General features: G+C 42.4%; 2 protein-coding genes across 9 annotated transcripts in view; one reads left to right on the top strand and one right to left on the bottom strand.

Annotated features, from left to right (window-relative positions):
* The window catches only part of lnx2b (ligand of numb-protein X 2b), a 23,218-nt gene extending 5,949 nt beyond the window's left edge, over positions 1-17,269 (top strand). For 4 of the 8 annotated variants that reach the window (XM_086101252.1, XM_086101246.1, XM_086101248.1 and 1 more), the window contains 10 exons: positions 2,070-2,159; positions 2,244-2,739; positions 5,295-5,488; positions 8,157-8,356; positions 9,472-9,876; positions 10,227-10,358; positions 13,073-13,247; positions 13,487-13,730; positions 14,082-14,240; positions 15,691-17,269. In XM_086101252.1, the coding sequence (XP_085957378.1) occupies positions 2,351-2,739; positions 5,295-5,488; positions 8,157-8,356; positions 9,472-9,876; positions 10,227-10,358; positions 13,073-13,247; positions 13,487-13,730; positions 14,082-14,240; positions 15,691-15,826 (2,034 nt within the window). In that variant the 5' untranslated portion in view covers positions 2,070-2,159; positions 2,244-2,350 and the 3' untranslated portion in view covers positions 15,827-17,269. The remainder of the gene's footprint in view (positions 1-2,069; positions 2,160-2,243; positions 2,740-5,294; positions 5,489-8,156; positions 8,357-9,471; positions 9,877-10,226; positions 10,359-13,072; positions 13,248-13,486; positions 13,731-14,081; positions 14,241-15,690) is intronic. The other 4 variants (XM_086101254.1, XM_086101247.1, XM_086101250.1 and 1 more) reach the window with 1 other exon arrangement.
* On the bottom strand, positions 17,267-25,301 carry chic1 (cysteine-rich hydrophobic domain 1). Its single transcript, XM_086101255.1, has 6 exons — positions 25,156-25,301; positions 23,906-23,960; positions 21,703-21,858; positions 21,566-21,622; positions 20,924-20,983; positions 17,267-20,045 (listed from the first exon to the last, which is right to left on the bottom strand). The coding sequence occupies exons 1-6, from the start codon at positions 25,281-25,283 to the stop codon at positions 19,995-19,997; spliced, it is 507 nt and encodes a 168-aa protein (XP_085957381.1). The 5' UTR covers positions 25,284-25,301; the 3' UTR covers positions 17,267-19,994.

The following is a 25,301-nucleotide window of genomic DNA, read 5'->3' as shown; positions in this document are numbered from 1 at the left end:
GCAGGGGGTAACTTGTCTTCAAAACTGTAGTCCTCGAGAGAAAACTCAAGGGTGTTGTTTGTTGCCAATGTGAGCAAGTCCGGACAAATACAAAGCAACATTTTACATGTTGAACTAAAGCCATCGACAGCAACTTTATCAGTCCTTGTACTGTACTCCTAATTTAGCATTTATGAGTAGCCGAATGTTTTTATGTAACCTTTTCCGTGGTTGTTCCATTGACATGCACTCTGCGGACGCAAATTGAAGGTCCTCGGTTTACGACGGTCCCAACATACTGTATTATATGGTTTCAAGGTTACAAACAGACCACCCTAGCTTGGTTTGTCGGGTGGTTATAAGAAGGCACTCTTAGTTCATGTTGTTGCGATTCTGGTTTATATTTAGGGACAGGAAATGTTTTTCATACAAACATCGACTGTAATTATGTGAGGTTAGCTTTGATTGGTTGGTGACCAGTTCAGGGTAGGCCAAAGTCAGTTGGCATAACCTGTTGATCACCAGTGACCCCCGTCCAAAAAGTGGGCGGATGTTAGGATGACAGGCCATAGTGCCACCTGACTTCTGTTCAAATTCAAGTTGCTTCGCGGCTATTGGATCGGACGTACAGAGCTATAGATGTCTTTTATACCCACAAAACGTGAACATAGAAGTCACAATATTAATTGCATTACTTACAGCTAAAACGGCTTCGATTGTTTTGGGAGACACTCTTGAATATGTTGGGAGTATTTCTGTGGGAATTTTTTGTCTTATCTTGACAAACATTTTTGAGGTCACTGATGTTGGTCCTGAGAAGAGGGTCTGGCTTGCAATCTCTGTTCCGGTTCATCAACGGTGAATTTATCCAAGTCTCTTCCCATAGAGTTGGACGCATGCACTTAATCCAAAATGCCATAATGATTGATGTCTTTAACAATTGAGAGGTGTGTCTCAAATTCCAGTACTGTTGTCCGTCTAATGCTGCGTGCTACGTTGAGTGTTACATGAGAGGACATGTACAGTGCAAGAAACTCCAAATAGGACGCAGAAGTCAGCTATTTTAAGTTATTCAAACGCCCATAAAGCTATTAAAACACACTTCTGAAATTATTCCTGTGCACCTGTTCTCACTCTCTTGCGGTTAAGAAGTGGGCAACAATCGTAGAACATGACTTGGACCATTATCTCAAGACCAGGCTTGCTTCAAGATGTTGTCAATGCATACTATAAAAGTAACACATTCAACAAAAGAAAAATAAAAAGATATTTCAGTACCGTAATGTTCAACTAAAATATACTTTTGTCTCCGGAGGTCCGCTAGCTTAATGCTAGCATACAATGTGAAACACCATGGATGGGCTGACAAAAGTTAGCATAGCATTGATGTAAAATGGTAATTCTAAACCTTCAAACAACTCGTAGTTTTACATTTAAATGGTAAGATGTGATTAGAAAAAAATACACCGGAAGGAGCGTCCTCTTCATTCTCCTAAGTATGCTACATCTTTTCCAGTAGAGCTAAGTTGTCTGAGGCTGAGTCACCTATGGCAAACAGGTACTAGGTGAGGAAGCAACGTGGCACAACATGGTAGTACCCTGAGGCGGGCAAAGTAAAACTCGGAATTGTGTGTGTACTGTTAAAAAAAAAAAAAAAATTACTTAAAAATCTCCATTGTACCAATGGTGTGATTAACCAGGCTATTGTATTCATCAATTGCGAGGTATGTCCCAAACCCCAATACTGTAGACCACATTTTGTCTCACTACACACAGTGAGTGAATTCCATGACAGGCCAAGTACAGTATGTATTCTAGGAGGTCAGATGTTTGTTCCAAGAATGTGTTCCTATTCAGCATTCTTCGAAGGGAGAATTTAAGGAGATTAAGTGGTGCACAAAGAGTAAAGACCGGTGCTGATTAGGTTCAAGGGGCCATTAATGACAGGACCTCCACTGCGGCTCACTTCATCCAAACTTCTCGCACTCTCGTAGCACTATGTCTTTATTCCTTCGTCTTAGCACTCTTCTGTGGAATATAGAGCATTTTGTTTTTAGCTGAAATTAGCTGAAATTCCTTTTGTCCCTTAGGAAGCCCGCTGAAAGGAAGCAGCTGCAGTTCGCTGCCATGTTGCTATCGCTCGGTTGATTTGTCATTTCCTGTGGCCGCCTTGAGCACAAGTAGCCGCCTCATTTCCCCTTTAACCCCCCTTTAACGCCCCTTTAACCGCCTCATTTCATCTCACTGTGTTCCTCTGTCCACAGAAGATGAAGACATGGCGGTAACACGGTCGGACCGTTATCGCACGCTGACCGCCTGAACGGATTTGCCTTTATTTGAACACACCATTTTTCCGGACTGAAGAGAGACAATGACCACAGCAGAAACAAAGACTGCGTGCGTGTCCTGGGCGAGGGTCTGCAAGGAGTGCGGACAGCAGCACGAGGGCCAGGAAAGCCACCTGTACGAGTATCCCGATGATGTGGATGACGAGCTTGTGTGCCACATTTGCCTGCAGCCCCTCATCAGGCCCATGGACACCCCCTGCGGACACACCTACTGCTTTGACTGTCTGAGCAGCTTCTTGAAAGATAAGGACTTTTGCCCCGTGGACCGTCAGAGGCTGCAGCTGCACCAGTGTCGGCCCTCCACCCTGTTGGTCAGGAACCTGCTCGACAAGCTGGCTGTGATGTGTCCTTACTATGCAGAGTGCCAGCAGCAGATGCAGCGCTGTGAACTTCAGCCTCATCTGCACAACAGGTACCACTCATCAGCCTTGTTTGATAAGTCACCAAATAACGATTAAGTAATTTTTTGGGGTGAATTTGTTAGGAGTTTAACAGGAGTTTGTCAGTGTGCCCTGGTGTTTGCTCCCAAGTGGCTGCTTCAAACCAAAACAGCCAAAATAATTTTTTTCATGCATCCACTGAAATTAATGTCAATTGACAATTGCATCATGTTTTTGTGGTTCATTAAAAGTAATACGGAACAATATTACTGTATGTGGAGCCTCAAAGCACAATACAGGGTACAGTTACGTTACAGCACGCTTTTACCAGGATATGCATACGTTTGCAAAGAATTGGGGACTTTGCCGGCTTTTTTAGGCCCCAAAATGTCAATTTCTGAGTCTGTAGAAAACTAATACTGTGAATCCTAGAAGGCCGAAATACCTCATTTTGGAAACGTTTGAAACGTTTGAGTTAAAACACCTGTCCGTCACAATTAACACAGAGAAGTTCTGCCTTTGCATTTTACACGGAACCCAGTGAAAGCATTGGTAGACAGTTCACTTATACAGACGTGTCCTGCGGCGTCAAAAAGTACACAATGGTTCAAGTAAATAAACTTAGAATGCCAAACAGAAACCAAATAACTTAAAGTGTAACAGAGAACGTGATGCTTGTGGAAAAACACACTCCTCCTTGCCGATGTCTTGGCGAGAAAATTTGTAAATTTAATATGCAGCCCACAGCCTGCAACTCCTTAATTTAGCATAAAGGCTAACAACTGAGCTAATCTTTCTACTACAGCGTGTCTAAGGTGCACTGAAGTCAAACATTTAAATGCATGCGTTTAATCCGAGGATAGTTAGAAGCCACACGGCTTCTCAGCTGGGCTACAGTAACTCTCTTGACTCTTTCTGTTAGTTGCCTGACAACTTTGCGGTTTCTACAGTTATTGAAGAAATCCAACGGACAGATTTTAGCTTCAGCCCGATTGCGCTTTAATGCTAAGCTAACTGGTTGATGGCTGGAGTGTGATGCTTAATGGGCATGGACGAGAGTGGTATTGATCTCTCATCAGCTGCTAAAAAGCCTTGAAGCTTTTTGTAATTCATACATTTTACATGAAATTCACTGGTCACATCATTAGGTACCTGCATTTCTGCAAAATGGCGAACCCACTAAATAGAGCGCTATCTAGATAGGGACTAATTCCCAACACAGCCATAGATTATGTAAGTCCCTTGTGTGCGTTATAAAAAGTCTCCCGTTCTGCTCCACTTCACAGAATACTGAAAAATCATTTACAGAAGAGTCATGCATGTACAGTATAAAAATATGTCACTGGCTTGAACTGCCATCATATATTTGCTTGTGTAACGCACTTCCCTTCAGACATGCAAAAGCTGAGGTTAAAGAGTTTGAGGCGGGCTGTAAATCAGTCGCCAAGTTATCCACATGTTCAGCGAGCTGCTTCTTCTGGCCGAAGTCGGGCGAGATGACGCGGCCTGTTGTGGTCGGCAGGCAGCGGCCGATCTGCGCAAACAACCAAAGGGGTCAAAGTTTGGCCGGGAGGAACAAGCACACAAAAGTTTGCAATGAGTTTTGAGTATTTTTTTCCATATCCTGATAACCAACTTCAGGTCCATGTACTCATACAACAACTGTTTTACTCGTGATTTATTTTTCAAATACTAGTGCCACTTTTGGCCTACTACTACACAGTAAAAGCTACCGTCCGCTGTGCTGCACTCGTAACAATACTAGGTCTAACTCGTAGGGATGTTTCACACACTGGTGGTAGCCTCCTTACCAAGGATATTCAGTAAATGGTTTTCAATGCAGTCGTGTCATCAGAGCATTTATTCGATAACCGTGATATCCAGCTTTAGAACAAATATACTTGTACTATATTGTCCTAACTAGAAAGAAAATCCAGCTCACTAGTTGGATAACTTGGTAGGACATCTACATACTACCAGCGGAGCAAAACTTCACTACAGTGTCGACATCTGTATTGTACTAGTATTGCTAGTAGAGGTATTGCCACATTAGTAGCTGGTAGTTGTCCTATTAAGTACACAAACCTTCAGCTCGATATCAAGGATATTGAATAAATACTCCAAATAGCTTTATATAGATAGCCGTTGGAGCATTTTTGGGATATCCTTGATAAGGAGGCTCCTCGTGGGTGACAATTCTACTTGTTGTGCACAGTAGTTTCCTAGTAAGGTTAAATTGCATACTAGTGGACCAATAATAGTAGGAGTGGGAAAAAAAAAATTCGGACAGTCGTTCTACTAGTGTGCTGAATTGTCATTACAGTGACGACAAATAAATATGGTGGATATCAAAGCCATCGAACAGTTTTCCATACTTGAGCGGACGCCCAGCTTGTAATGCACTCAAATGAACTTGTCACGCGTACAGTAGTACTTTGCAGTTTTAGGCACAAGTGTCATGTTTTCCGCTCCGTTATGATGTCCACCCCTCTCTTTGCACCTCCTAAAACTGCTGTTTCCGCATGTTTCTTTAAAAGCAGATGATCCGTCATCACTTCTCCCTGATGGCATTCTGTTTTTTGCCCAGATGTTCCGCTTTCAGGAGACTCCGGGAGGAAGCGGAGAAAAGGAAGAGGCCCCCGTGGAACGAACTGAAGGGCCGCAAAGGCGACGGCGAGCTGTCTGCTGACGCTAAACATTTGGGAACTCCGCCGCGCAGCGCCAACAGAGACCTGCCCGATCCCGGACTAATTAACCCCGCCTATGAAGAAAGCGAGGATGGTATGGAGTCATTTGTCATCAAGAAGCTCTGAGTGCGTCAGTCGCGCCCTCATGATGAGTGGCTAATATTTGGCTGAGATGAAAAGAAATGATCTCACCGGTGTGCCCATCCCCTGTCTGCGGGGAGTGATTGTAGATGCAGAAGAATTGCTGATGGTTGAGTCCTAAGTCTGCCATGGGTGAATCATTAGCCTCGCTGCAGGAACATGCTGCACATGCAGCACAGCTGTTTACACCAGACACATTCTGATTGAAAAAGTACTACCAGCTTCTAGCAAGTCTGTCTGGAACTACATTTAGTTCCCACTTAAAATACAGTGATCCCCAGAAACTGCAATATAGCTAATTTGTTTAGTTTTAACTCTCCCTCATGCTTTAAACACAATTCAAATTATTCAGTCTCACTCTTTAAAGTATTCCTGACTGTTTCCAGTCCCTCGCTGTCAAGAAACGAGAGACTATAGTATATCATCACTTTGAGGAGATGTAGACAACTATAACTCGCACAGCTCTCCAAATAAGATGCAGAGCGTGCGTGCTTCAAGATGTTTGTCACTCCTAGTTGAAGTTTAATGTAAAACTAACACAATACAAAAATCAAACATACTATTTCCACACCAAAATATCCAAACAAACCACAAAACAAAAGGCTGCTACTTTAATGCTAACAATACGAAACACCATAGCTAACAGTAACTAGCTTTGATGTGACAGGAATTGTAAACATTCAAACTGGAATTTTAAAAGCGGAATCACATACAATTCAAGGGAATGAAACTTAGTGTATTCAAACACCAAAATCTTCAACCAACATTTTAGTTGTGTTTAAAAAATGTCAGATTGCCTGACAGCAACAAAACACCATAGACAGGCTAACAGATACATGTATAGATGCCATAGACACATGGAGGAGCAACACATACAAAGTACACAACAATACTCAGTCATATATTTTCTCTACTTGATGACTTATTGGCATTAAATTGGGGGCCCTCTCTGCCTCTTCTTCTTGCTGTTTCTGACACGACATACATCCGGTAGTGCTCACTGCTGCCTGGCATTGTTGTGGCACAACGTGGTGCTACACCGAAGGCATGCAACACTGAATTCAACTTCCAACTGTTTTAAAACCCATTAAAAAAATAAAATTGCAGAAAAATCCACCATTTACTGTAGCTTGGAGCCGAAAGCCAACACGCAAACTGTCATTTTTTTTCTTAGAAAACTTTTAAAGCGGTGTGTATTGGTTCAATGTGATCTGTGTGACTGCACGTGGAAGTCCTCCTCACTGTCCTGTTTGTTTTACCTTTATCTCTACGCCAGAAAATTGAACATCACGTGTGTCATTCTCTCTGTTGACACAGCGTTATGTCATAGATTTACAAGCAAAGGTCTTTCACTTCTATTTCAATACAGGTATCAGTAGAAACACAGGGTCATTGGATTTTTTTCCCCGTCCTTATCAATGATATATGCTATTTTTTACATTCCTATCAAGGATAAGACACAATCTACAGTACAGTGCTCAACATAAATGGATACGCCCCAACAGATTAGTTAGACAACCTTGAGTATACTTTCAGAATCGATATTTGTTCTTACTTTCACTGATAAATGAATGCGGAAGTTACTTTGGGTTGCATCTCAATACATTTGAAGACTGTGGAAGACTTTCAAAAGAAATTCAAAGAAGTAAACTCAAAACAAATTAACTTCAAAAACCAAAATATATCATGATTCTTTTTTTTTAATGAATTGTTTTCCAAAGTAATTTTGATGACGACACCCTTCAGCTCATGAAAACTCAAAGTTCATCACCTCAAGAAACAAACAAATTTTTGGACCTGTGAAAATTATCTTCCTATTGATTTGATGATCTATAGTTCCATATTTTGTGTTTAACAATTGAAAAACATTGACTTTTGTCAATACTCCGTTATTTACCTGTATGTTGAAAAACACAAAACTCAATATGGCGTTGGAGTTGTTCCATGTAACGTTTGCAAAGTGTCATACTCTGTGTCATCATTTCCAGTGTCTGGATTATGATATCATTTTGACAGGATAATAGCACACTCGTGGCCCACACATAACTTACCCCTTTATTAAGGGTAATTTGTAACATTGTGGGCGGCCCGGTAGTCCAGTGGTTAGCACGTCGGCTTCACAGTGCAGAGGTACCAGGTTCAATTCCAGCTCCGGCCTCCCTGTGTGGAGTTTGCATGTTCTCCCCGGGCCTGCGTGGGTTTTCTCCGGGTGCTCCGGTTTCCTCCCACATTCCAAAAAAAATATGCGTGGCAGGCTGATTGAACACTCTATATTGTCCCTAGGTGTGAGTGTGAGCGTGGATGGTTGTTCGTCTCTGTGTGCCCTGCGATTGGCTGGCAACTGATTCAGGGTGTCCCCCGCCTACTGCCCGGAGACAGCTGGGATAGGCTCCAGCACCCCCCGCGACCCTAGTGAGGATCAAGCGGTTCGGAAGATGAATGAATGAATGTAACATTGTGCAGCTAAAGATCTGCTGCTGTTATGTAATGATGGCAAGTAACATAATTGTGAAGTCATACTACAACAGTACATCTTTTATCAATAATCATTTCAAATATGAAATGGTATTTAAAATGGAGGAAAGGTATTTCATGATGGTTCTCGTCCTTCTCATTGCCAGACAACACACCGCTGCGCTCCAGCCTGGTGTCCGAGTCCAATGTGGTGGAGCTCTTCAGAGAGGAGGCGGATGAAGAACTCGGCCTGCGCATCGTCGGGGGCAAAGACACGCCGTTGGGCAACATCGTCATCCAGGAAATTGTACGCGACTCGCAAGCTGCTCGCGATGGCCGATTGGCGCCCGGAGATCACATCTTGGAGGTGAGAGTGTGTGGAGACTTTTTTTCACCGTGGCGTCACGTGTATTCTTGGGCGTCAAAAGACTGATATTTCTTTCTTTGGTAGCACCACTAGTAAACAAACGCTCCCATGTCATTTATTCAAGGCACAGCACGTTTTTGTCATTGTTTTCCGTTCAGGTCAGTAGTAGTCACTCGTGTTCTGCCAGCTGTGAGTCCCCTGGTGCTATTGTTTACAAGCATTGTGAAAAGGTCTATGCTTGAAAAGCATCATTTCACACATAGTTTGAAGCTAGAAAATCAGAACGCGCGACTCATTTCCATACATTTTCGAGGCAAACAAATCAGACTCCCATTAAATTTGTATTGGAAAGTTATAAGTGTAGCTTGGCCATTTAAGTGATAACAATCTTCTATCAATACATACAGGTTACATCCATTTTTTGTAAGTATTTCTTAAGTAAAATGCAGAATCATTATCAGTCAAAAGTCTAGAGGTCAGTTTTGTCCTTTGAGACAAAACTGCTTTTTATTAATAAAAATCCAGACTGTATTATTTGAATATCTGAAAAAATGTGACAGTGATTTCCCCTCCCCCTCCCCATGTCGAACTAATCTGAAACTTTGAGGCGTAGCGTGATAACTGTATGTGCATATATGTTAAGAGTCGAGCAATGCGAGCACGATACTCTTGCACCCCCCCCCCCCCCCCAGTTTTGTAAACATGCCTCGATACAGCAGGGAATGTGAAGGCAGATATTCAAGATAAACAGGTTTGATCTCCATGGTAACAAGGCGTGGTTACTACCAGCAGGCGTGAGCACCTCAGGTCAACTTGTGGCTGGTGTCACTGATTGACAAAATGTTGTGTGGTGGTGTTTTTTCGGCTTGGAGGCTAAAGTTCAAACTAGTTATGCAAGTATTCTATTATATGGGCCAGGGTGAAGACATTTGAGTTTCCTCCTTGCAAAAATAAACAAATAAATTTAAATTTAAACTTCAACAATTTTTGCCATTCCGTCTACATCCCTTCTGATGGAAAACAAGCCAAATCTGGATGAATTGTTCCAAACAGTGCTGTACTCTCCCACCGGATGTACACACACCTTCATCTTGTCTGCGCTGTGATGTTTTCAGGTGAATGACATCAGCCTCGCGTCCGTCCCTCACGCTCGAGCCGTCGCCGTGCTACGCCAGCCTTCCCTCGTCAGGCTCACCGTCATGCAAGAGAAAGGTTTCAAACCCAGGGAGGCGCGCTCCGATCAGCACCCCGTCTTGCCCGGCACCGCCCACGGCAACGCGGCCTCCCCTCAGAACCCCGGCACTGTACTGCAGGTGACATTGACCAAGAGTCAACGCTCGGAACCGCTCGGCATAAAGCTGATCCGCAAATCGGACGAGAGTGGCGTGTTCATCCTGGATCTACTGTCGGGAGGGTTGGCGGCCAAAGACGGCAAACTGAAGAACAGTGACAAAGTTTTGGCCATCAATGGACAGGACCTGAGGCACGGTACACCCGAGAGTGCCGCCCAGATCATCCAGGTATAGTTTTTTTTCCCCCTACTGTCTTGCAGTTCGTAGCTCATGGCTGCGCTGTATTGTAAATTTTAGAAGCAAACATTTTTTCCATTTTTCTTTTTCGGTATACTTATTGCAATGCTCTTGCATGTGGGAAAGGAGAGCCACAGTTGCTGATGTCCCATCATACCGCCTCTTAACTCATTCAGTCCCAGCCAATTCTGGACCAAGTCTGAAAAGACGTTTAAAAACGTTTTTGGGAGTGAATGAGTTATGGCACATGCAAGTGTCGAAAAGACAATATGGAATACATGATGTACGAGAAAACATCTGGTTACTCTACCAGTGAGTGAAACAGCGTTTTTGTTTTGCAGGCCAGTGAGGTGCGCGTCAACTTTGTCGTCTTCAGGCTGGCAGAGATTCAGGACGAAGGCGGACCACAAGGCCGAGTGGCCAGGAGGGTGCCTGAGCCGCAGTACTTCAGGCGGCGCTCCACATACATGAAGGTACAGCGCAACGTATTTTTGCACCTCACCTGAGTCATCTTGAATTGTTAACCCTCACACCGCACAGTTGTAAACATGTGCAGTGTGTATAACGCGGGGTACACACATAGCGATTTTTAACATTCTGAAGGATTTTTAAAATGTGAACGAACGTCGCTGGGCTGAACTCAGGAGGATTTTTGATTGTGAAAATTGAGCAGGTTTATATGATTTAGTTTACCATCAACCGAGACGAGTAGTTGAACCAAAGTGAAGTGAAATTGTGGTGCTGGAAAGGGTCAACAAAGGCTGGGTTTCCTGTGCAAGTCCAAGTCCAGTGGCCGCCACCCAAAATTATTTTCTTTATCCAACTTTGAACACCCCTTGAATGTATTGTCTGTGCTTTCGCTGTGGTTTAGATTTACAATGGGTGGATTTGAATGTTTCATGGATCTACATTAACGGTGGCCCAGTGGTTTGAGGCCACTACTTGACTGTCGGGCCACCTGACATTAAAAGACACTGGGCCAGTACAAATTTAGTACAAACCTAAATGCAGTGAAATCAGCACATTTTTTTTAGTCCAGTATTTTGAATTTTACACACTTAAAATGCTATTTTTACCATGCTGCCTTCATTAAAAAAATATTTATTTTTGCACATCTTGTTAATTTTCTATAAGGAAGGCCTTGAAGACCACATAAAGCCCAGAAATTTTCAAAAATTAGTTCGATTTTATACTGGAAAAAAAACCCAACATACAAAAAGACAGAAGTAATATTTTTCAAATGCCTTCAATTATTTGAGTATAAAGATGCTAAACATGAAATAATAATTTCAATTTACCATATTATATCACAAATATATAGGGCCAGTGCTGGCTCTGACATGCCCGCACCCAAAAAGATGTTTATTTATATTGTTTGAGCAGACACCAGGTAGTCATCATTTTGTGCATTTTTTTTTTTTACATCTTTGCGCTCTCAACGAAATATCTCAATTCTGCCTTCATACCACAAAATCTGTGCAGTGCAAGTCCATCAAACAGCAGTGAGAGGGAAAGGTTTCTTGTTTGGTAAATGTCTCTGTGTCTTTGCCTTGAATATATGGCAGCATTGTGACGCCTCATTGCTCCACAACTTAAAATGTCTTCCCGATCAGCCCACTCTTGACTTGCATTGCAGTGTGTATGTCCAGCTTCCTGTGACGCAAACACTGCACCTCGTGGTGGTATCCAAAACAGGACATTGTTAGTGTTTACACAGCGTAATTGTTGTTCCATACAGCGTGAGCAGGAAGAATAGCAGCCCCCCAGCTGGGGGTGCAATGCTTTTGAGAGCAGACACCTGCGTCGCATCGCGGAGATGAAAGCGGCCGTGGAGGGCCTCCTTCTGTCCTGATCAAAAGGCCCGGGGTGCTGATCAGTCTGCCACTGCGGGGCCGCTGCCTTGTTGTTTTTTGGGCCCTTCTTTCTTTGGGTGGCAGAGGATCAAAGTGGGTAACAGTTAGCTTTCGCCTGCAGAGTGGAGCCTTTTCGTCTTGCTGGGAGGGAAGGACCCCCCGCCGGGTGGAGGAAGAGGCCTCGCCCCCCTCCCCCGAGCTTCCCTTCCGACGGTTTACAGTCTCCAGAGCGCAGCCAGGAGGCTGCCGGGAGCTGTCACTTTCCACACATCTTCTCCATTACGAGACACCAGTGTGGGAGCTCGCACGTCGCCTCCATTTCGCGTGTTCCACATTTGTTACTGCCCCGAGGCTTTTTAACGAAGGCACTTGTTCACCGTTATTGGCAGCAGTGTCCCAACCATGAATGTTATCTGAAATGACAGGAGTGATCCACAGATCTTAATCAATCCACTCCTTTGAGCGTTAACTAAAGTACAAATGTAATTGTTTGTTTTGAGCGGAATACACAGGTGGCGTTGCAGCTACCTCTGCCTGATTTTAGGCCATCTCTTGCTTCAAAATTGCTAATGTAGTGATTTTTCATTTCTTTTTTTTAACTGCAATTGCGGCCCTGTATCGGAAACATTTGGAAGTCGTTCCTTAAACTAGTGATGGGCTTTTTTTTTTTTTTTCTACTGACACGTCAGACGATTTTCATTGATTTTCCGTATTTTTACTTTTGTAACCCAATAATTCTGATTTTGCAGGGGAAAAAAATCTTACATGAGCACAAGACTTTGTTTTTGACTTTTCGTCAATGTCTTCTCGGATTTATTCAAGACAATGTTGTGACCAGTGTCGTTAGAAAAAGGACGTGTTAAAGAACAACTCAATACATGAGAAAAACTAAGAGCCAAGTGTCTACATAATGTACTTATGCGAAAGATCAGATGGTTCACATTAGTCTCAATTTGAACCGTAACAAAAAAATGACAGATGTGTGCTGACTTCTCAAATTATGTGTGGTGTACTCAGGATGACACCACTCCAATATCATATCTCCACCATGTACCGTGAGTGTGTTTCATCATGTAAAATATGTGCAACGCTCAATGAAGGTTGACATCCGATAATCTTTTGTCAGAGGCAAAATGCTCAAATTTGGCCTGACCAATTAGTCTGTGTGTACCCCGCATCAGTGAGTAGTAGTTGTGAAAGATGGTCACTGGATGATTTTTTTTTCTAGACTGTATTTTGATACTGGAGAGAGCTGCTAAAACTCTATTGACATTTTATTTATACCAGCACTAAAATGAAACGCGTGCACTGAACGTGGTTGTGCAATCACACAGGACCCTCCTGGTGGGTTTTCCAGCCAGGAGAAGACCGTGAGCCTGAAGAAGGAGCCTCGCCTTTCCCTGGGAATCACCATTGCTGGCGGACGAGACTGCCGCAGCCGCCTGCCGGTCTACATTACCAGCGTGCAGCCCGTCGGATGCCTGCATCGAGACGGCACCATCAAACGAGGTATACAGAAGAATCTTTGCGTTCCAGTGGAACCCTGCTTATTAGCAATTCACTACTGTACTTACAAATCCATCTTTTGTTTTAGTTTTTTTTTCCTATGTAAACTATCCTCAACTACCTCGGACCATCAATTGATTACTCATGAGTTTTCACTATTTGGGTCTTGGGCCTGACCTCCCTCAAAGAGTTGACCGCAAACATCTCACCAACTCTGTTCTGAATTTCCTGTGCGTACTCAGGTGACGTTCTGCTGAGCATCAACGGCGTGGACTTGACGCAACTGACGTACAGCGAAGCCGTTTCCACGCTGAAGGCGCAGGCCGCTCAGTCCCAAGTGGCGCTCCATGTCATCCAGACCATTTCGGAAGAGTCACAGGAGGACGCCGAGGCTGGCGGCGGGAACAGGTCTGATGGCGCGGAGGACGCACGGGAAGAAGCCTTCAACTGGACGCCGCTGTGGACACGATGGTTGGGCTTACCGAGGTACAACTTTTCCTCCATTTCGGCTGGATTTTGCACTGCATGGTTCAAGTGACACATTTCCTATTTCTTGCTTTCAAGCGGCATAATTGCGATATGCCGAGGGAAAAAAACCAAAAAACAAACTCATGGATTCTGGTTGGCCTTAAATACATTTTGCAATGTGACATGCAGGTTTGTTCAAGAATGCAAATTGTATTTTCTAACCTTTATTGAGCCAAGACACGTTATACACATTTAACTGTTGTGTAACTTGAGAGGTGGGGTTTTTTTTTTTCTTCTGGTTCCAATTCTACACTGTGAGCCTCATTTGTGGCGTACTTTTTCCGCTAACGTTACCCTTGTCATGTCAAGCCACATGCACTGGTGCCGCGACATCGTCCTGCAGAAGAGCAACAATGAGAGCTGGGGCTTCAGCATCGTTGGAGGCTACGAGGAGAGTCGCGGCCAGCAGCCCTTCTTCATCAAGACCATCGTGCCCGGCACACCTGCTCACTTTGATGGACGCCTCAAGTACGTTAGAGCAAGGGCTCTTAACCTTGTTTTTGTTGTTTGTTTAACCTGAGGACCCAATCTTTTGGGGCCCTTTGCTATAGTTTACACGTTATTGGTTTTGATGTAACTCTGGTTTCATAGGCATGACATCAGCAAATCAAATCAACTTAAAGTAAACCAACTTTGTCAAATAAATTACATTTAATATCGCTGGCGGGTAAAATCCTCACGTCTCCCAAATAACTACTTTTCAAGACGTAAAAAAGGCCATGTTGTTCAACTTGCCATACAATGCATTTTTCAAGTATTACACTGTCAAACTGTCATCATCATTTCACGCCAACATCAACATTCCACCACCATCAGTCAGTGATGCGCAGAAAAAAAAAGAATAATAATAATTTTGTTGTCGTGTCATTGATTAAAATATTAGAATAGAGTAGCAGTCCTGGCGGATCACATCAAAAGTCTGTGCCCTTGCTGACCCACCCACCCATCGGCGATTCAAAATTTGAAATGCAGCTGTGCAATGTGGCAAATAATTACCTGTCAAAATGCATGGAAGCTTTCACGCAGGTGAAAAATCTCATTTCTGGGTTGTAAGCGAGCAAGACACAACCACCCACCATGCAACGTCAAGCAATAGAAATACAATTCACATGTGTTTTACAACAATACTTAACCATATTTATATGTGCAGCGAAACCTGAAAATATATGCAAGCGGCGTACATACCATTCATTTAAATGAGTGAGAGCGAGCACCGCTTTTCAATATGTCTCCATTTTTTCAACTTTATGCAAGCCCATTTCCTCTTTCTGGAGCAACCTATGTCTTGACTGACACTCCTATCTTTTTATGGATTAAAAAAAGTGATACGGTACAACATGAGGAGACTCAGAACGTGATACAGGATTGTACAGTTCATATGACAAGCAGCCCTTGTGGTATACCGCCCAATATGCGAGGTGGTCAGTAATAGTTGCGATGGTCACATCCTAGTCTGATTCGGAAGCATCCTGCAATATGGGGGCACTGAAGCTCAAATATAGTGGGGTGGGGATAATTACATGATTGAGATAAAATTGTTCAGTATTGCGCTAAAAACATAATTGAAAAAAGGTTCTTCCAATAGTATTTCTTAAAAAAGGTAAAGATTAAATGCAAATGTGCTGTACTTGAAATTTAAAAAAAATATATTGTATTAGATTTTTTTTTCTTAAACAGGCGTTTTTCTAATATCTAATTGTATTTAATGGTCTAAATGTTATACTTTTCAGTTGTATTTAATTCAGTAGTAATTTACACACCACACTTTGAAACTTGCCGATCAGTATATTTAATTGGGGTTTTTTTAAGCATATGTTATGACCACAAACTCATAAAAACTTATCTTCGCTGGATAAGTTTGGACATCCTTCCTTTAGTCAGTCCTATTGTTGGTGTCTGACCAATGTTTGTCTTCCAGGTGCGGCGACGAGATTGTGGCAGTGAACGGCTCCACAACGGTGGGCATGAACAACTCGTCGCTCATCCCCATGCTCAAGCTGCAGAAAAATAAAGTGACACTGACGGTGGTGTGCTGGCCCGGGAGTCTGGTCTAAGCCAGCGGACTCAATATTTGGACGCATCCTGTGCACAAAGCCGCAGGTAACTTAACCCCCCTCACCCAACATGTGCCAGTGTGCTTCCTTAAAGGGCCGGCGCTCGCATATATACAGGGTGTCCCAAAAAGAAATATGTCCTCACTCTTTGACTGGCCATTACTTAATTACATGAGTAACAAGCCGTCCATGAGTGTGTGTATATATATACAAGTGTATCATTTCTTTTGGGGGGGGGGGGGGGTCAGACCCTGTTTGTACACTTTTAAGTTTGACCAGGGTGAAAATGTGATGGCAATCAGCAACGATGTCCACCAACTTGGAGGATGTTGAATTATTTGGAGCACATTTTATTGTGTGTGTGTTTTTCATTTTTGTTGTGTTTTTTTTTAATTGGAAGAAAGACGCAAATACACACTAGACTGTTGCGATGAAGGATTTATGTTGGCTGCTCGTGACCAAATCCAAACGATTCCTGACTGTAGTGACCAAAGTGTCCTTTGTCCACTTTTACTGCACTTTTTTTTCAAAGCCATCACAGTGAATGCTTCTTTTAGATGGGGTGGGGGATGCTCGAGCCACTTTGGGGGTCTTGACTTTAAAGGTTCCTGACAATGCAGTTCTCCATTTCCCATGTACATGTTTGTGTCTTTATGCCATCTAAATTGTGATGATGTCGCCTCAACACTGTTTTGTCCATTCCCTTGGATTTATTTACATTTATGGCTACATCTCAATAAAGTGGAAAACGCCATTTATTTAGTTGTTTAGTTTTAAAAAAAAAGGTGAAACAGCCATTACTGTATATAGATTCACTTGATGCGAAGAGGTTTTTTCCCTGATTTTATTGTTTTTCATTTTGAAGATTATTGTTTTTAAAACCCCAAATTCTGCATCATTTTTAATGTAGAAGTTAAGAATTGGCCTTCTGAAAATTCTTTTCCTCTGTGTTTAATGAATCTGCATAATAAGTGTGACTCACCAAATTCAGCTATTAAAATTAAGGGACGTTTCTACCACATATGTCCTTTTTCATCTGAAACTGCTTCAAACAACAAAGCGTGTGACGGAAAAGTGGTTAGGACTGCACGACTGTCCGTGTTTTATGTTATGTGTTGTGTTTATTATTTTACTTTATGTTAACTGTTTTGTGAAGCGCTTTGTTACAGCTGTCGCTGTTGTAAAAGCGCTATATAAATCTGCATGTATTGTATTGTATTGTATAAATTGTTGAGATGCACCTGCATATGGTAACTTATTGAGAGGTGGCTCACTTGAACGTAAATTTGCCCTCCAAAAATGCCCCCCTTACCGCCCATCCCCCTTCCTTGGTTATGTCTTATGTCGATGCAGAATTTTCAGTTCAGAGTGGCTTTGTTTCAGTTGCTCACTGGGCCACTCTTCACTGTCATCTCTTTGGATACAATAAAAGCACGACAGTAACTGGTAGTCATTTATTGACAAGAGCGCGGGATGTTAATCCTGTTTTGTTTCATAACGGCGACAACACAAATTTGTAATCGGCACGACCCGGTATAATGGCACTCAACACAATCGCGGTTCGGTATGTACAGTACTTGGGTTTCAAGGTCGTAGTTTGGTTTACATTGGGTAGAGTAAGGGAACAAAATGCTCTTATTTTGCGCAAACTGGAACAGATATAATGAATCATCAACAGCTTGATTTTTTGGGGGAGGGCTGGGGGGTGGAGAGGGTACATCACCAATGAGCTGGCTTGTCAAATGCAACTATCAAATATTTCATGTATAAAAGTTTAGGGAACACTGATAGTCTGTCTCCTTTTTAGGAATCAAAGGCCGCAGTCTCACATTGAACAGTGAATTGTGCTACACAAACACTAATAAGGTAATTTGGTATCATTTTGACTCCACCTCAAGAGCCTGACTAGAAAAACTAGGCCAGTCGATGAGTGAATTGGTACATGGAGTCTTAAAATGGATTTTAACCCTTTCAGGGACAGCAGTTACTGTAGTGGACAGCTTATCATGTTATCAGGTTAGAGGGCGCATGAAAGATTTAAAAACATGGACAAAATGCCCAAAGGGCTTTGCATTGGCTGGTCAACAGTCCAAAAAAATTGTTCAACATATTGTACAGACTGACCCCTAGTGGACAGAAACGCCTACTGTTAAACGTTTCCTGCTCATGTTCTGTTCGGTCCCAAATGAGCAGAAAGTGTTGGATAATGTAACAGTTTATTACCTATAAATGTAGTTATGGGTTTGGATGACAGTAAATGTTGCACTTTCTTATCTTCTTGATGTTGGCGGGATTGCGCTGTAGGCCAGTGGGCCAGACGACGTGGAAACAATTCAACAAAGGACCATAAAAAGGACTCTTGTGGCTCTAGCTTGACTTACTTTGAGGTCCATCGACCGGTTACACTGTTACTACTGCTACTTGACTTTTACACTTGTGTTCAAATAATTGCGGGCCGTCTTGTTAAAGTTAACGATTCTCCCGCCACGACTTGCCTAACAAGATTTGGACGAGGCGTGTTTTGTAGAGCAGAGACAATTGACAACACATGAAAGTTTTATTTGTTTTTTGTAAAAGGAGGGGGTGGGGGGGTAATAATCTGGGTAAACATTTAGAAGAAATGGTAACAGGACACAATTTCAGCCTGCGGGTATGTGGTTCAACTGTGGGAGAGGCACTCGAGTTAGTATAAATGGATGCCGCCATGGAAGAGGATCACAAAGAACTACCATCTGCTGCTTTGCCAAGTAGCAGACGCTAAAATGACAGCATGTTGGGATCAAACAAAACCGGAGGCCATAAACTCGGTTTACATCATGAGCCAAGCAGAAGTCATAGTTTTCCTCTGAGCGGCCAGTATGACTAAGAAAACTAGGGTTGCAAAATTCTGGACCTTTTCAACAGTGGGAACTTTGTACAGGAATTTTCACATAGGACCTTGATTTAAAAGTGGCCCAATTACAAGTCAACCAAATGTGGCCCAACCCAGAAAACAGGTGAGTCTCCATGTTTGTAATGCGAGCCCAAAGTCACTGTGACCTCAATTCCAGTCGACAGCAGAGGGCAGTATAAGGTCATGACTCCACCCTGAGACAAGGGTTGAGTTTGCACCCTTTTGAATTCTTATTCCACCAAATCAATATTACCCAGCATACTGTGTTTAGACTAGTGGGGCCACGTAAACCATATTTTGGCCAAGACATGTTTTTGACTTCCGCTTTTAAGGTGCTATAATGCCCTCACATGTGGGCAAGAACTACCTGCTTAGGATAAAAATATTTAAGCTTGAACATGACACATTTCCTTTAAATGACCCCTACTTCCCATGGAATGCTTCTCATGTGGAGTATTTCCAATCTTTGTAATTCTAACATTTTTTAAAAATCATATAATCACATCACCAAATTTACACTAATTCTTCAGATTTTTAGCAACTATTGTCCAAGGAATTGGGTGAGGGCAAATGCTGGTCGGAAAAGCATTTTGCATTCGATTTTCTGCTCGGATGTAAACAACAAATACATTTTAGGAAAAAAAAAACTATTTTGCTTTAGTGTGACCTGTCCAGCCCCTGGGCTTCGACTTTTGACACCCGTGAACTCAACAAAAACAAATAATGACACACATGAAGGATTCCAATCTTCCTTCTTGGCAAACATGACAGTTTCAACACTGTGGCACGCATTAGGTTCTCTCGAACTACATATGCTGTATATGGCTTACAAGGTAAACAGGTCCGCACGAACTCGGAAAAACTATTGTACAGCAATTCACTGGCAACAACAACAAATAAGCACCTAATATGTAAACAATGGACATGAAGTTAACTATTTACACAGAAGGAAGGAAACTTGCCAAGACATGGATTTATACAGCGAAAAGCCAGCACGGCATTGGATTAGCCTTCCATTTTCTACTCTAAAAAAGAAACAAGGCCATAATGTCCTCTGATGGGGGAAAAATGCCCTTTCATGAGTTTTTACCCCATCATGAAACAGGGATGCAACATGGAGGGGGAGGGGGGGGGGTCTCACTAACTGTGCAAAATGCGCTCAAAAGCAAAGTGACAGCGTGGCAAGAGTGCTGTGTACAGCTGCACGGCGGGTGGGGGGCTGATTTTTCTTTCTGACAAGGCACTGAAGTAGAAAAGGGGGTGCAGGTTGCATCTTCAGTCTGGTCTCAAGATTGGATACTTGGGTAAGAATTCTATAAGAATCACCTTTGTACACACACAAACAAGAAAATCATGTTACTTTCATTTATGAACAGTTGACACTTGATTGTAATTAGTGCACTGTAGGTCAGTGGCACCGTGATGTCGTGAGAGAATCTGGTTTAGAGAATCTGATGACCCAAATACATTGGTCAACAGCAACTTTATAGTCCGAGGTGGCTTCATGTGGGCCTAAATATATTGTTGATGCAGATTTTTAAAAGTCTTGACCGTCCTTTTTTTTGGAAATATTGTACATTTTTTTGTTTCCAATTTTGACCAAGTATAGCTTGCGCAAAATTGATTTTACCATGTCATTTATAGCTAACTTGTTGCAGGAGGGCCGCCGGCAAGACTCTTTTGTCGCTGCGCCGCAGCTTCGACGGACCATCAAAATGTGTCCTTACACAAAAGCAATCCAGAGTGCAAAAGAGATTGGGCACTGGACTGCTGCCCAAGAGAACTGTGCTTAAGTAAGCTCACTGATCAGAGGGTCCCATACTACAAGTCAGAGATGGGGGGCAATTCATTTGTTATTGTTTTTAGTGGTGTTAAATATGAGTTTGCCATTTTACAAAGCAATACGGTCTCGTTATAACTCATTCACTCCCAAAGACGTTTGTAAACGTCTTTTCAGACTTGGTCCAGAATTGGCTGGTACTGAATGAGTGTTAATAAGATGCCACTGTGTAGCCTTGGTACGATATAAAGTTTAGTCAGTTATGTTAAAAAGTCTTCTCTATAGTTAACCGATTTTGCAGTGTTTTTAACAGTGAATGTTACAATTGATTAAATGGAGATAACTCGCTGTTGGGAGTAAAGGATGAACACATGCCTGGTGAACAATGATGTGACCAGTAGATGCTGTGCTTATTACTACTTACATATTCCATCATGTTGCTGGTCTCACATTTTCTTTTACTCAGCTTCCAGTGCAGGCCCAGCTGAACAGAAAAGACCAAATCAATAACACATGCAGTAAACACACACGCCAGACAGCCCTGGCGTGTGTGAGGTCAAACTGTGGCCAGACATGCTGAAGGGCTTTATGTCCACGTGCACACACACAAAAAATGCTTCAGAGTGACAGACACAGACAACAGGCAAAGAGATTGACAGATAGAAACAGAAAGCCAGACTGAGAGAGGAACACAGTGACAGACAAACCAAGAGAGGCACAGACCAACAAACTGAGAGACAAAGTCAAAGAAACACATTCACAGAGAAAGACAGACAGACACAGTAAGACAGAGAGAATGACACAGGGAGAGACGCACAAAGAGAGACAGTTAAAAGCGAGGGACAAACAAAGATAGGTGACAGTGACAAACAAAATGAGAGACAGAGAAAGAGACGGACAGTTACAGAGACGAAAAACAGACAGCAAGACAGAAACAGCAAGACAATCACAGAGAAACAGACAAGACGGCGAAACAAAGACAAAAAGAGACCTACATAGTGAGACAAAGATCCGACCAACAGACATAAAGAGTGAGATAGACAAACAGACGAGGAAGTTAAGATACCTTATGGTACAATCTGTTGTTCTCCCATTCTAACAACTTGTGAATGGACCTTCTTGTCTGCAGTAGGAGAAAACACCAATGAGTCCAGAAAGAAAAGCCTTGTTCGGGACACTCTGGTATTTTGTCTCTCGTCTGACCCTCTTGTTGAGACATATGACGGGCCACAGGCTGCATCCGACCGTGCAGCAGCAACAGAGACACCCGCACAGCAGCCACTTGACGTTGACCGGCACGTTCTTCCTCAGGCAGGCGTTGACGCGACCTACACTGGAGCGGAATTCCTCCGGCGCCACCTGTGACCAAACAAATGTGAGAGCAATAAGATTTACTTCACTTCCAAATTGGGTCACGTAGGATACGTCCATTATTGTACTTGCAATTGTACAACTATATAAGTGCCAAGTTGGACTTAGTCTAGTTTCCAAGAAAGCCTAGCCTACAGGACCGAAACATGTATGTATCATCTGATGTTGCTTATTGTAATATAGATTAATTTTATATCGTGTTTGTTCAAAAATACATGGTAAAATAATCAGATATTTAATTGCAATAATTGAGCGTACACAATTCTTTTTCCAAATTGCTCAGCCATATTTATTCATTCATTAAATACTGATAGATAAGGAAATCTGAATTTTTGTAAAAATAATAGACCACCAGCACCCATGATATAAATCCCAGAGGTTTTATTGCAGCCATACTTTGCAACTCTAAATTCGTCTTACAAAATGACAAAAAAAAGCCCACTCTGGTGTCAGTGTTCCATATAAAACTTTTTTTTAATAGTTCACCCCAACCACACATTAAAACATATTACAAAACAATTTTAAGTATTTTTTCACACCTGTTGTCACTCGGAAAAAAAAAACAAGCTGTTGTTGCGCCCAGTTGAGTTTTACTGTAAAACTGAAACAAATGAAAACCGAGACATCACCAAAATGTCCAATGATATCATGTAAAAAAATGTACACGGGTCTATTAGCTTAACGCTAACATATAATACAAAACATCCTGAACTGGTGAAACAGAAAAAAAATCCTGCTAAAATTTTCCATGGCTTTAAACAACACCTACTTTACCCACCTGGAGCAGCAACACATACAAAGAGAGCACATAATGATACTCAGAGGTGCATTTTGTTGGCCTCATGGCATAAATGCTTAAGTCGTTTTAAATTAGTGTCACAAGCTCAAAAGAATACCAATGTCCTTACTAAAAATTGTGTATTTTTCCTTTGGCAGTGTAAATTCTCTTGTCACCCAGGTCGTGACAATCTGCAAAGGTTAATCGAGGCCAATTTGACTCTTGTTTGAGGAATTTGTTTTTTCCTTGTTTTCCCCAAAAAGGTTTAAATATGACTCTAGGTGACGATCCTATTAGGGTAACGAGATTCTCTGTGATCTTTGGGAACGACACCCTCGTGAGGATAAGTGGTTGAGAAAATGGATGGGCTTTCTCTGCCTTTTCTTGCTCTTAATGCTGCTGCATTTCTTACAGTCCAGTTCAGTGCTGCCCGGCATGCACTAAAAGCACACAGCTGTAAATTGGGTCTCAACAAGTGTGCTGTAAAAATCTTTTTTTTTTTTAATGGTCACTTGAAATCTACGATATAGAGAATGATCAACCCCAATATATTGGATGTTGATGCTATCACGCTCTGTGATGTCTCTGAATACCCTTTCAGTATCTCAACAGTACTGGCCATCTCGTAATGTTGTCCCTGGCCTTGCAAGAGCGTGTCAAAGGCCTCAAAGGACAAGATAAGCAGCAGAAGCGCGGCCTGTGGCTGTGGCGGGCGGGCGGTTTGGTCAGAGCCAAGCTGAATGGATTGCTCATTCCTGGCCCCGAGTTTGTACGCCATAAAAGGGGGTCGTAATCTTTTGTGACAGGATGCAAAGGTCTCTTTGCAAACAAGCAAAGAGCTGGGAATAAAGCCCAGCAGGGCCTGATGCGCACCCTTCAATCATCATAATTGTGAGCTCCTCCATCACATGTCGGCCGGTCTCACAATGCCGGAGGTGCGCTTTATTGCCCCGCACTTCCCTCGGCCCCGCACGCGGCCCTGCAGCCTTTTTGTGCTCCTGCGTCTGACCCAGGAAACGGACCCTATTCTTCTCGCCCTCACATTATTTCGTCACCTGGAGTCGGACCCGCGGACGCGACCGGCCTGGCCCCCCCTGGCGGCGGCTTACTCATTGACGGGGCCAGCGTGGGTGTGACCAATCCGCTGGCGAGGACGTTTGAATGGGGAAGATAAAAGAAGCGCTGGGCCTTTTAATTGTTCAACTGGAAGTGAGTGGAAAGTGCAAGAACAAGAAAAGTCCAAACGTGCAAATGTACCTTTCCCGTGAGAATGGACGGGAACTCGCTATCGAATCTGTTGCTCAGCCCGAACCTGCACAAACACAAACACGGGGATAATGAACATTATGAAAGTGCAATCAAGAGTGTCTTCTTTTTGGCATCCACAAAGAAAAAAATTAAATGCTCTCTTCTGTACAAATACGTCAATATATTCGAGAGGGGAAAAATGCCTCAAAATACAAATACTGTTTAAGAATAATAATCTATGAAAATAGTAATAAAAAAAAAATAGTGCAATCATGATGTCACTAATGAGACATGAAATAAATTAAAAGGCTATTTCAGAAATAAAAATTTAAATATATTAAATTCAAACAAAATTCTATAAAATGAAATATTGTATAAAATACAGATTTTAATTTCATTAACTCATTTTAAAAGATGCAACTATTAAGATAACGTAAATAATGTCATGATACAAAATACATTGAAATCCATTCAATAAAAATACAAAAGAATGCTATTTAAAACAAGACAAATGCATATTCCAAAATATTTGAGTACTAAAAAATAAGTCATTAAATGAATAAAAATGCAATACAAATTCCATTAAAGAATAAGTACCGTATAAAATTCATAACGAAACGTACAATACCATTTTTATGCAAGAAACATTTCTTAGTAATAAGATTTTAAAATTTCTATAATTACATTGGAAAAAAATTGTATGATGGAAATAATTCCATGACAGATGTTCTTAAAAATCTCAAAATAAATTTAAATACAATCAGTAAAAAGATACACAATCCAAAATCGGTTTTTATACCTTTGAAAGGCTTCGACTGCGAACGCAGTTAGCGTAGTAACAGATGACGTCACAACAAACGACGAAGCTCCACAGTTTGACGCTCGACCTCAATGTAAACTGACATCAATCACGCTTGGACACGACTGAAATAACATCAACTTGAAGTCCAAGTTAAACGCGTGGCTGTCGTGGCAGTCAGTGAGCTCGTTTGCTAACGTCACACCACGTCACCCACTGTCGACAACGTCCTCGGTCGGCCGGACCACACCGTAGAACAGCATCAAGTTATCGGTTGCCATGGTGACGCCAGGTGCAGGAGACGCTCGTTTCGTGTCTTAACAACACCCCGAGGGACAATTCTTGTTTACCAAATGAGCTACTTGGCTACCTAGCAGCTGCACAAGCTACGAGATGCAAAAGTGACCGCAACAAAACACGACACCGTGACGAAACATGCGCAAGAAAGAAAAACATTTACACTGTGATGTGTCCAGCGCCGCGCATCACGACGGGCTCCGGGCAGTATCTGGATAAGCACTCCTCAATGACGACACGTTCGTCTTCGTCGTCGTCTTCTAACTCGTAAATGGTATCAAAGTCCGCCATGTTGTGGCAGCGAGCCGT

This window comes from Hippocampus guttulatus, chromosome 2, assembly GCF_054856545.1.
Source record: "Hippocampus guttulatus isolate MCC_2025c chromosome 2, RoL_Hgut_1.0, whole genome shotgun sequence".
Classification (NCBI taxonomy): Eukaryota; Metazoa; Chordata; class Actinopteri; order Syngnathiformes; family Syngnathidae; genus Hippocampus; species Hippocampus guttulatus.
Note: the sequence above shows the minus strand (reverse complement) of the source record. Positions and strands in the feature narration are given on the sequence as shown.